This window comes from Andrographis paniculata, unplaced genomic scaffold, assembly GCF_009805555.1.
Source record: "Andrographis paniculata isolate CXL003 unplaced genomic scaffold, ASM980555v1 Contig51END, whole genome shotgun sequence".
Taxonomy (NCBI): Eukaryota; Viridiplantae; Streptophyta; class Magnoliopsida; order Lamiales; family Acanthaceae; genus Andrographis; species Andrographis paniculata.
In genome coordinates, this window is record NW_026137586.1 from 2,844,325 (window position 1) to 2,856,528 (window position 12,204).

A 12,204-nucleotide genomic window follows, 5' to 3' on the forward strand; every position below is an offset into this window, starting at 1 on the left:
AATTTAAAATTATCACAAAAAAATTTTTAACTTAAAATTACAATTTTAACCTCGTTTATTAATATCGGTTAGATCTATTATTAATTACGATCCTACTGCTATAGATAAATCGGCATGGTGCTTATGTTTTTAAATAGATCAAATTATCTAACCCAAAATCGATCCATTTATTTAAATAGGTAAAAAAAAAAAAAAAAAAAACCGACGAACCGAAAATGACATGTTTACCAATTTAATAATTTTCTAAACAAATTCGAAAACTCCACACAAACTCAACATATCCAACAAAACAAGAAACACACTAAAAATTCACTGAGGATGTGTTTGTTTGAAAGATTTCCCCAAAAAATCCACTATTCATCCAATTTGTTCTCTTCAAAAACATCAAATCAAACACCTATTTTTTATTTTTTTATATTATACTAGAAAATAATTTTGTATTCAAATCATCACATCACCACCTATTTATATCACAATCATATAACTATTTCAATCCAAATTTTTTACTATTCAAATCTCAATTCAAAATCCAAACCCCCCAAACAAACACACTTCTACCGTAAGAAAATAAATATTCCTCCATAAATTAGTAATTTTTTTATTAGATTAATATTATTTTATATATATAATAAATATATTATAAAGACTTCGATCCTAACATGATCTATTTATTATCGTGTTGACGCATATACATAAATGAATCAAAATTCTAGACCCAAATTTAATTATTTCGTATCAGATTCATATCAAATTGTTGTATCGTGATAGTTCTTGTCCGATCTACTAAAAATGTCATAGTTACACTAGTTGGACACGCCAAAGCTACCCCATTGAGCTACATCATATATATTGGTGGTTTGAACAGGAGTGAAGGCTTGTAAAAGACAAGGGAGACAAACATGAAGATAAAAAAACACCTAACACATGATATACGACTAACAACATACAATATAAGGATAGATATATATGTTACCAAACACTAATAATCATAATCAGCTCAGCTACTACTAAACTAAAATCATGTCTTGATTCCTTCTCTAACATGAATACGTACGTGTTCACACAATCAAGTCACTCGCTCGTCATAACTACCCCATGCAACGCACTCAGTTTTTACTTATTCGACACCATTCATTTACTTTTGTGTTTTCAACATCGTATTAAATTTTGGTCTATGCAGGTGGGGTGGTTTAATAGAAGAAGATGCATATAGACGGCATACCAATATGAGTGAGTACCGCTGCTTTAAATCAGTCTTCGTCTTCTACGTGAGAATATAGCATAGCTAACCTCAAACTCCATCTGCATAAAAACCCAATCCATCATTTGGCTATTTTCTTTAGATATATAGCTAACACAATCAATAAATAATCTCATCATAATAAACACAATCAGACTTGAATCTATCGAGTTTGTTTTATTGTTGTCTATATATATAGGTCCATTATTTTGATAATCTATAGAATGCAATTTTCTAATTTTCATAAAATATTTTCACATTGACATATATGGAAAAGACCAAAATTAAATCTAAAATGGAATATCTAAAATATCTCAACAATGATCATATTGATGGATTTTCTGTGCTCCTTGTCATTGTGAATACTAACTAGCTTAGAATTCAAGTCAGTGTAAAGATTTAAGTGTGAATCTAGGGAGCATTTTTAAGCAACTAAGTCACTTGCAATGTCAATGTTAACTAACTAGCTTAGAATTTAAGCCAATGTAAAGATTTAAGCGTGAATCTAAGGGACATTTTTAAACAACTAAGTCACTTGCTATTTCCTCCTCGATGGATTGATTCGGTACAAATCTAAGGCACTGGACTTAACCCTATGACTTAAATCAACCAACTGGAATTGCATATTAAACAGATTAAATAAGATTAGGAAAAGAATAATAAATCACAAGAGTAATGTTTTCATGGAAAGTAGTCTTGAAGTGGTTGCTGTATATATTACAAATTGTCTATAAGTTGTTACGCCGCTCAGCAGAAGGGAATTAGACAACAAATCAACATAGTAAAAAAAGAAAGTGCATTTATACTAAGCCTCACTCTAATGCATCTTTATAGTGATGAAAAATAATCGTAATTTGCTTGAAGGATTGGAAGGTCAGATTAGTTAGTACTCACTGCTGCATCACAAAAATATAATCTGAATTATCAACATGCATTCCTTGAAAGCAACATAATGTTGAATAGTTTCAGATGAGAAGAATCAAGATGTCAAATGAAACTAAGCCAAGCATTTCCAAAAACCAAAATCTCACAGAATGAACTGTTCTATGTCTGACAGACCAACAATATGATCTAGTGCAAATTTTCCATGAGAAAAATGCATGGGAGAAAATCATGACTAGAAAATTGTGGAGTCAAAAGCAACCTCCATGGAAATGCATTGTAAAGTGCCTAGTTTTTTATCTCTAGGCATTTCCCCGCTGTAATATTAATAGGAGAAATCGTTTGTTTACTTGTAAGATTTTAGACTGGGTTTTACTATTCCAACTCCCTCAAAAAACATCAAATCAAACACCTAAGGGCTGTGTTTTTTTTTTTAGTTTTACCACATATTTTTAGAATTCAATTTTTTTTTTCCCTAAAAAAATATCAAATCAAATAATTACTTTTCTTTTATTATATTTACTACAAATCCATTTTACATTCAAGCATCAACGTCTATTAATATCACATCAAACAACTATTCAATTTCAAAATTTTACTATTCAAAAATTCAAATCCAAAAATCCAAACCCACAAACAAACACGCGACTCTTTTTTATTTATTATATTACACTAAAATTTAATTTTATATCTGTAAAAATTTTAAGAGAAATTTCTAAAATTTATTGATAATGAAATTAAGTATACAAAACGATAAAGTTATTTATAACAACAAAATCTTGTAATATATCTAAATAATAACAACAATCTAATTTAGCAGATACGATTTTATAATAACTAACAAATCTAGACAATATCAACTAAAATATTTATCTAAAATATATTTCAAGCACTCACCCTTAAACTCAAGTTGATGTAGAAGCCAATTTGAATTTGGCAAAAAAAATTGGAGGTAATTGAATATTAACGGACTGAAGGTGTTGACCAAACGTTGACCTGCACTGGTAAATTACCTCCAGTTACATTAAGGGATGTACCAGGATAAAACGCTAATTAGTAGACTGTATCATTTAAAATTTAAAAGAAATTTCTAAAATTTATTGATAATGAAATTAAGATCTATTTTAAATAATAACAACCAATTTAAGTAACATATCTAAATAATAAGTAGATGATAACTAACAAATCTACATAATATCAATTAAAATATCTATCTAAATATATTTCAACATTCAAAACATTGCGTCATATTGATATCACATCCAACAACTATTTTAATTTAAAAATTTACTATTCAAAACAAAAATACAAAACCCAAATCTTACAAGTAAACACAATCGAATATGTGTAGTCCTTTGCTAATAATTGTTCTTCTGTCAACATATATTTTAAACAGATTATCTCATTTTCAACATTTGCAACAATCTTCCTGAGAAAAAACATATCTTCAAAATCGATCATACAGATAGACATAACACAAAAGTATGCCGCAGATGAGAAATCCAAAAGAAAATGAGAGTAATATTTACCATGTTGTCCCTGTTTACAACGACAGTCAAACTGCAGTGTGCCCAACACATGAAAAAGCTTGCTGGCCTAATCCAAGTATCTCATGTTTTCTTTTTTGAATCACCTCTCACTAAATGGTATAAGGGTTTATCAGGCTGCCAATTTCTTGAAAGTCAAGTTCCAGAAACAAAGATATAATAATAACTCCATTATAGGCTTACCAGCAGTTGAAGAGCATGATTCTTCACTGTCAAGAATTCAGATCAACAGAAAGTTTAAAAATTAGGTTAAGATAGAGATCCTTTCAAAGTGAAATTCTGCACCAAGACATGCACCTTAGCAGGCTCAAGCTCTCCCTTGTGTCCGTAGTTAAGAAGCAGCTGACAGAATCTTTAACATCTTTGCCTACTCCAAGAGTGGAACGCCTGCCATTATACAGGATAGGGACCCTCAGTTGGAAACAAAACATAAACAAAAGTTATGGGAGAAATTCATTTACCGCCTTGTATCTGAAACCATGACATCAGAAAGGTCTTCTATAATTTGATGCTTGCGACACCTGCCAGACAGAATATCAATTAGAAACAAATATAATCAAAGTTCTGGGAGAAGTTTATTTACCACCTTGTATCAGAGATTACGACATCGGGAAGGTTCTCAACAATTTGGTGCTTGGGATTAGTAACAGGTGACTCTGATCCAAAGTAAAAGGTATGAAATCATCAATTTCTCATAAAATAGAAAATAATCAGAGAATAATACAGAATCTAAAGAATTGAATAGAAGATTGCTTAAGTCATCACAACTCACATGAAACCAATGCGGTAAGGTAAGCAATTTGAGTGTCACAAAAGGAAGAACTCATCACAACTCACATGAAAATCAGCAGAGAATAATACAGAATCTAAAGAATTATATAGAAAGTTGCTTAAGTCATCACAAATCACATGAAACCAGTGAGGTAAAGTAAGCAATTTGAGTGTTGCAAAAAGGAATAACCCAGCTGAAATTACAAAGAAAATTAATGCAGCTCTTATTAAAAATATTTTGGCGATCTCTCACCCCAATGTTTAAGTACCATAGTGCAATTAATTAATATTCTTAGTTCAGTCAATAACACTTTTTCCCAAGACTTAAATTTAAACAAAAAAAAAGGTGGTTAACCAAACTTTACATGATAATAAAATCATAGACAATATAATTATATAAATATATCTCTACAGGATAGATAAAATCTTGTTAATGCTAGAAATCAATAAACTAAAATGTATTACCTCTCTCACCAAAATATCTGGTTGTTTCGGTGCTGGAAAAGTACAATCACAACAGTTCATGAATCAAAAACCTTTTTAGAGTGAAAAAGGATGAACTCAAGTATAAGAATTGAAATTTAGCATCAAACCGTTTCTTTTGTACATTCCAGCCATCCAGAATATCCTGCTTCCACAGTTCTTTACAATGATAATGATCATCATAACCAAAAGGTCCAAAACCTACTGGATCCATCCAGTTCTCATAAAAAGAGTCATACACCACACCCAAGTGATCAACACTTTTGTTTAAGTAGTTAGGACCTACCACATGAAAAATAATGAAATAAACAACTTTATTAAATTGAAGTCAAAGCACACTAGAGCTCCTGAATCCTCTTATACCAATCAAAATGCACCAAATAACCTTCAGCCAAAAAGCTATAATCAGTTTCCCGCAAAATCTAACAGCCGCCTTAACAAGTGCAACACTTTGAATTGATGGATGGGATAAAGAGTGTTCAGTAAATTCGTAGCCACATTCAATATCCTAGTCCGGGAATATATACCGTCCAACGTTCCAATATATTTAGTCCTATTCCAAACAAGACCTATTGAAAATGTATTATAATAAGAGGACAAAATCATAATTACCTACCATTCCGAAAATTTCTGCCCCGGCCTCGAATGCTGTAGATGAGTTCATTATTGTCAACATCACCATGCAAACTAGTTTCACACCAATTGAATGACGAGGGCTCTCTAAACTGTAAGAACTTCTGGTCTGGATCATCAAAGATGTCCACATCCCTGGAGCACAAAGGCTGTTGTAATAAACATTTATTTGATGATAATTCAGCCTGCATCATAGCAGAACAATAGGTTTGTCAACTGATGCTCGAGTCTGAAATGTGTTCTTTGGCTTCAAGGTATAGTGAGCAAAAAATTTCAGACAACCAGTAACATGTTTTGAAGGAAGAACAAGTACAGTTGTGACTATACAAAGACACAAACAAGACATGAATAGCTTGATTATGGAAGTAAACACTCCACAAGTGGAATTATTTAAGCTTGGATTTGCTGTATTTGTCACTAGATTTTTTTATTTTTTATTTTCTACTTCAAATTCATTGTTTTCAAATGTTTACTTGCTTCCTGTTACTTCAAGTTCTTTGATTGTTTTGTCCTCTTTTAAAGTGCATATTACATATATTTAACACAATGGGGTAACCAAGAACTTTGTTACTAAAGATAAGAAAAAATATTCAATATCTTACCACTACCAACCCAAAGTCATCAAAATCATATTCCAGGTGTTTGGATCTGGAAGTTTTCCCTGCCCTCATTTTGGGAGAAAAACCATGTAAAAAGGATCTGTAGTCATGAAAAAATAAATAAATAAAAAAAATTCTAACGAATAAAATGGTGTTCCACTTTTTCGGGAACATGTAAAGGACCAGAATGGGTCATCCAGTGGCCATCAAAGTTCTTTTTATATAATGGTACCTCAATCAGAGAAAATAAAAATAAAAATATAGTTGTCGATTATAGCCAATACCCTAATCAATTTCTTTCCATGCCAAAATGATCAGACAAAGACTGTTGACAACTATGCCATCATGCAGTGACAAGGATTCAAGGTGCAAAGAAACAAGATTGAAAGGTAAATTTCCAACTGTGGAGATATTGACCACTGGCAGGTATCAGATCCATAAAACCTTCTCGTGCAAAGCTATTCATTAGATTATGCATTAAAAACTATGTAAGTGAATAGTTTTAAAGTTGTTCAAGATGTTCTTCCTGCTCAAAAGGATGGTGATAATCCCTCTCCGAATTTTTTTTACAACATGACTTATTTAAAAAACTACAAAGCAATCAATTATGATATCAAGTGGAAATGATACTAGAAGCTAGTATATTAAGCAAGAAATTATGCATACAGGAGCAAAGTGGAAGTAAATTTGTGGTCTGCATGGGGACACAGTGTGTGTATTGGCATTTCAGGAAAACTAACAGACATAATATGAAAAGAAGATTGCTGTGTATTCCTTACTTAAAAACCACACAACCTATTGTTAAAATTCCAGTTACCATTCAATCGAGTCATCCTATAGTAAAAGGTTAACATTTGTTAAAAGATAACGTGAGGAAACCAAAACAAGTTATGACTTCAAAACCATGGACGGGAATAGTCATATTTCAATTTAAAATCTGTCATGATAATCCTCCACTTCGCCCTATTAAATAAATATATTCTATACACAAATCCTAAGATTTGATTGAAAAGACCTTGGGTTTGTTTGTTTTGTATTTTTGGATGGCACGATTCCTAATAAATATTATCAAAAAAATATAATATATACACATGTTACACAATATATAATATACAATTTATTCACTAAAAGAAATCAACAATTCAACACAAAATATATTATCAATACAATTCTCCATACCTAACATAAAAAAACACATTCATCCAAAAACACAAAGTGTTACACCTTAATTTCATTATGCTATTATTCTTTGTGTAGCTAACTGTTAAATCCTTTCCATGATCAAAATAATGTGTACATAAACAAGGCTAAAGTACGCAAAAACATGCAAAATTCATGCACTTTGCATTCTACAGAACTTACCTGCAATTTATCTTTGGTGAGTGATCTGGAGTTTTTGCTTCCAATTCCCCTAAACCTAATATATACAACCAGTCTCTCAGTTGATGACTCTAAACACTCCATATTTAAACGTTAAAGTACAAACCTAATACAGTCAAAAGAAAGAAAGTAATGGAATTTGCTAGTGAAAACTTAAATGTTAATTTATTGTAGGATTCATAGCAAATATTAGTACAACTTGGTCCAACTAATATGCCCAAAAAGATAGTAATTATCACTCACAATAGTTAGTTCCAATGGGAATGATAATATTAATTTTGCATTAGCCCTTAAATCAACCTTCAATTGAAAATGCAACATGGGATTCCTGAGCATGTGTTGGATTTTCTTCTGCATTACTGCTCACACCACCATCACCAACCAAATCAATGACAGATACCGCTGCAATAAGAAGGAGAAACCTCATTTTACATGTTTTATCTAGATTATGATGCCAGTCCAAAGATAAATCCCTGGCAAAGCCATGGCCTACTCTGCCAAAATTGTAGAGTGATACAGCAATTTACATTCTTATTCAATAGTTTGATTAGTAAACGCAATACCATTAAATAAATGCAGAGGCCTTAAATGGGAACAAACAACAACAAATCATACAAGGCAGAAACACACATGCACAGCATGTACATTACACGCCCTGCCATTCTAAAATACTAAGGAACACAACCAAGAACATGAATGTGCTGAGGGCAGGCGTGGAGAAGGCCAGGAACTTCGACGCTACAAGAATGAGCAACAAAGAAATGAAAGCATTGCAGCGAAAGACAGAAAGAGTGGCAGAAAAGCATCACATATGCTCATGAATGGTGGCTCACAAAAGTTTTTCAACCGAAAATTGGTGGATTCCTCTAAAAATCTGAACACACTGAAGATCTGGCACTCAGCTGCAGCCTCAGAACAACAATGATGATGGTATCGTAAACAAGCACAGGAAAGGTAGATCCGCAACTTATGGATTAAATGGTGGGAGGATTGTGGGTTGGTTTCCTCCACTTTTCTTCTGTCTTTCTTTTTCTTTTCTTTTTTTTTTTTTTTTTTTTTTCCATTAGCATAAAATTAAAGTAAACAAAAGATGTTGGAATACAGATCAAGCACACTATTGGTTGAACCATGTTGCAAGAATAATATAGAAAAAAGAAGAAAGAAAGAAAAACTATACTCCAATTAATAGATTCATTGATAATCACAAAGCAGTGATAATTCCTTGGCATAACGAGTAACGTAGAAATTGATGATACATCAACCACAAGACCAATCTTAACATAATTGAACAAAATACAAACAACTTGTTTATCAGCTCCATGTAGCAATAAGAACTTGAACAAAATATGAAAAAAAAAAAAAAAAAAAAAAAAAAAACACGATTTAGATAACATATATTGAAACTCACGATGTGTATTGGGCAACTTGAAAGAATCAAAATGTTTGTTGTCTTTTCCAGCTAAAGCTTCACATTGATCAGGTATATGGGCTGGTACCCTGCAAAACTGTCATCATTACCTAGCAAATCTGAAAACTTTCTTCTAAAAGAAAAGCATTGCGGCTTCTTATAAAGAATGCAATGCAGCAAGAAAAAACCTCAACTTCCACAAATTTAAGTAACTTATTAGTATATGATATAGTCAGCATACTCAAAAAGCTGTCACTTTGCAGCTTTTAAAAAATTTTTGAAAAGAAATCAAGTTCATGATTCAAAGGGCATATACTCCCATAAACTGGCGTACATCTTTGAATATTCAACCTCGAACTCGTGGTTCAATGAAGTTTCTGGAACAAAAAAGTTAGCACTCATCAACAGACAATATATATATCATCTCCAGACGCAACTCAGAGGCATACTGGAGCACTTAAAAATTAAGATCCAAAGCGTACTTTCTTCATTTGTTTCAGACTGATCCACATGAATGCCTTCACTGATGATATTGGAAGGAAGATGATGTGCGTCTTGATTATTCGAAGAAAAATCATCTTCATCTGAGTCATCCCTTGCTTTTGAATTTGAAGAATGAGATCAAGTTCAGGGAAGGTTATCATGCAATCAAACTTGGAATGTAATGCCTGACATTTTCTTTGTACTACAACTTTGATCCACAGATATTGAGTACACACATAGAAAACATGTCAAAAGGCAGACAACCTAGAAACCAAGAGACCCTTAAATGACAAATGCATTGTTCCATGAACAGCAGAAGCATTTATCCCACATGATCCTCTTGCACTTCAGATACTGATAATCTAAAAGATATTTCCGATTTTCTAAAAGTAAAGCCAAATTACCATCAAGATTCCTGGTCTTGTGCTCCTCCGCAGCAGTTGCTACATTGGCCAGGCTCAGAAGATCGAGCGATCTATTTTCATAATGTGAAGTGTGTGAGTGCTTTCCATCAGCATAACCCTCTAAACCAGCTGTGTGCTGATGCTGCCGCTTCCTTTGCTCAAAATATTGTTTTTGCCTAGATTGATTATAATCATTGGTCAGTTTTAGTTAAGTTAACCCATATTACCATCTGTCATCAAGTAAAGTACATATATTATATAAAATATCCTGGAAAACAATACTTAACTAAAATACATTTACCTTTTATGGGTTGATTTTCTTGACTGCAATATGTTCAGCATGATTACAAACATGAAATCCAAAATCTTATCAATTAAAAAACTGAAAACTGACAAGAAAACTGAAACAATTTATGTATAAAAGAGAACTTCATCAGCAAAACCCTAATGGAAAAAAAATAACTCAAGCATCCACCTAGCTTGATCTTTCCATGCAGAGGAACTTCTAAATGGAAAAGAACTTGAAAAGTTATCATAGGCAAGATTGGGAACACAATTTCTTGATTAGGCGCTACAGTGTTATTGACCCATAAGATTGTTAACAATGCAGCAAACACATCATACAAAAAGTTTATACTGAAAGGACCACAAGCAAAGGATCCAATAAGCTAACAGACCAATGTGGCAATTTTCATGTGTAAACTAGAGTAAGAATGCAGGCAGTATATACAAGTATGACAACTGTGATCAGTTAAAGTCAATCAAAGCATACCGATGGCTCCCAAGACTAGAACATAGAATCCAACAAACAGCAGCTACATCTTAGACTCACAGCCAATCAGCTAACCTAGCTAGGTGTGGTGTCATATGACAATATTCAAATTAAATCATTTAGCAATATTAAATCTTTATAGCTTGATTGTTAGATAGCTGTAGCATTACTACCATTTCTCGCAGCTTTCCATTAATTTAATCAACAACTTGGGAAGATCATACCAAATAGAAAACTATAAACACAAATGATCAACCATTTACATTAGCACCAAAATGGAGAATTACTTTCCATTTTAGCGATGAGTGCTTCCTTCACATGAACTAGCCAATGCTCTCGGTTCACAATATTGACGAAAGCAAGGAAATAAGTTAGATATGCGTAAAATCTAACCGTCGTGACTTTCCGCCTCGATCCACCCATCCATTGCAACATGACGTAAGATAGAACACCGAAAAGACCTCAAGTAAACCTCTGAAAATGGAAGAAAAAAATTAGTAAAAACTTCAGAGGAAGGAGCAGAAAATATGAATCTCCCAAATGGACGAAGTAATCACGAAGCATACCGGCGGCAAATGGCTGAAGAATCTGCTTGATCTCAATTTTCAGTCACAAATTCGTCGTCGATTGCACGCACGGCTTTAAACGAGTTTGAAGGCGGCAGGGGGAGAAAAATATTCGAACAAATGGTTTGTTTTGTCACGCTTTCGAATAAACTTTTTCCAATGGTGACGACAAATTTTAATAAAAATAATATTTTATAGTATAAAATATTGGTTTCATTCGCTTAATATTTTAAAGTGAACAATTTTTATAAATATTATTAAAAATATATATTTATTAGAAAAAAAAATAATTATTAAATATAAAAAAAAAACAATTTTTTATTAAAAGAAAAATACCTCTAAAAATATAAAATAATACACAATATAATATGTATGATACAAAAAAAAATATACGTGTACACACAAACAAAAGAAAATTTTAAAGTTATAAAATATAAAAAGCATATCGTAATAGATGATAAAATATATATTCTACACTTTTTTTTTTGACAACCAACGTTAAACTAGAAAAAGAACAATTTTTAAAAAAGTATAGCATAACACGGTCATATTTGAACACAATTAGAACCAAACTTATTTTGGATTAATACACGGCCATGTTTAACAAATATACAGTTATGTTTGATTGCGGAAATACTGAAGTCAATTTCGGATGTACATGGCCGTGTACATATACCATCTCGGTACATCCCCGTAGGAAGATATAAGGTTGTCTATAATTTAACATGACTATGTTATTTGATTCGACTTTTGCCGACTGTGGTAACATGGTCGTATTTCGTTCAAGTCATCTACTATGTCGATTTCGTTATGTTTACATCAGCCATTTTCGTTGATTTTTTAACGGTAAGACTAAAATTGATTGAAATTGTTTGTAATTGAAACTAAAATTGATGTTTTTTTATATTGAAAGCAAAATAAAAATATTTTCATTATATTGATACTACTATTAATTTTTCCCTTAAAATAATACTCAGTTCGTCTAAGTTAAAGTGTCTTAAGTTATTATAAATAGGAAAATTTAGATAAAATATAA

At 31.9% G+C, this 12,204-nt stretch overlaps 1 protein-coding gene across 6 annotated transcripts; it reads right to left on the reverse strand.

The window, feature by feature from the left end:
* Window positions 1-1,008: 1,008 nt before the first annotated feature.
* Window positions 1,009-11,311, reverse strand: LOC127253884 (uncharacterized). Of its 6 annotated transcripts, none has more exons than XM_051278686.1 (20): window positions 11,169-11,311; window positions 10,996-11,076; window positions 10,132-10,154; window positions 9,831-10,006; window positions 9,426-9,542; window positions 9,278-9,320; window positions 8,944-9,032; window positions 7,836-7,937; window positions 7,518-7,572; window positions 6,159-6,255; window positions 5,540-5,741; window positions 5,034-5,205; window positions 4,906-4,937; window positions 4,256-4,325; window positions 4,131-4,190; window positions 3,967-4,056; window positions 3,853-3,878; window positions 3,652-3,761; window positions 3,020-3,123; window positions 1,009-1,302 (listed from the first exon to the last, which is right to left on the reverse strand). In XM_051278686.1, exons 2-18 carry the CDS (start codon window positions 11,035-11,037, stop codon window positions 3,733-3,735), a joined length of 1,425 nt encoding a protein of 474 aa, XP_051134643.1. In that variant the 5' UTR covers window positions 11,038-11,076; window positions 11,169-11,311; the 3' UTR covers window positions 1,009-1,302; window positions 3,020-3,123; window positions 3,652-3,732. The 6 variants fall into 6 exon arrangements, with proteins under 6 accessions (XP_051134643.1, XP_051134639.1, XP_051134638.1 ...); XM_051278682.1 differs by having other exon boundaries at window positions 3,020-3,118; window positions 9,260-9,320; XM_051278681.1 differs by having other exon boundaries at window positions 9,260-9,320.
* Between the last annotated feature and the right edge of the window lie 893 nt (window positions 11,312-12,204).

Coding starts and splice junctions, on each gene's coding strand:
- LOC127253884 (XM_051278684.1), bottom strand. CDS start 11,037: ATGTTGCAATGGATGGGTGGATCGAGGCGGAAAGTCACGACG. Junction 9,321..9,425: donor GTCTGAAACAAATGAAGAAA/GTACGCTTTGGA, acceptor TTTTTGTTCCAG/AAACTTCATTGAACCACGAG. Junction 3,879..3,966: donor GAGAGCTTGAGCCTGCTAAG/GTGCATGTCTTG, acceptor AATTCTTGACAG/TGAAGAATCATGCTCTTCAA.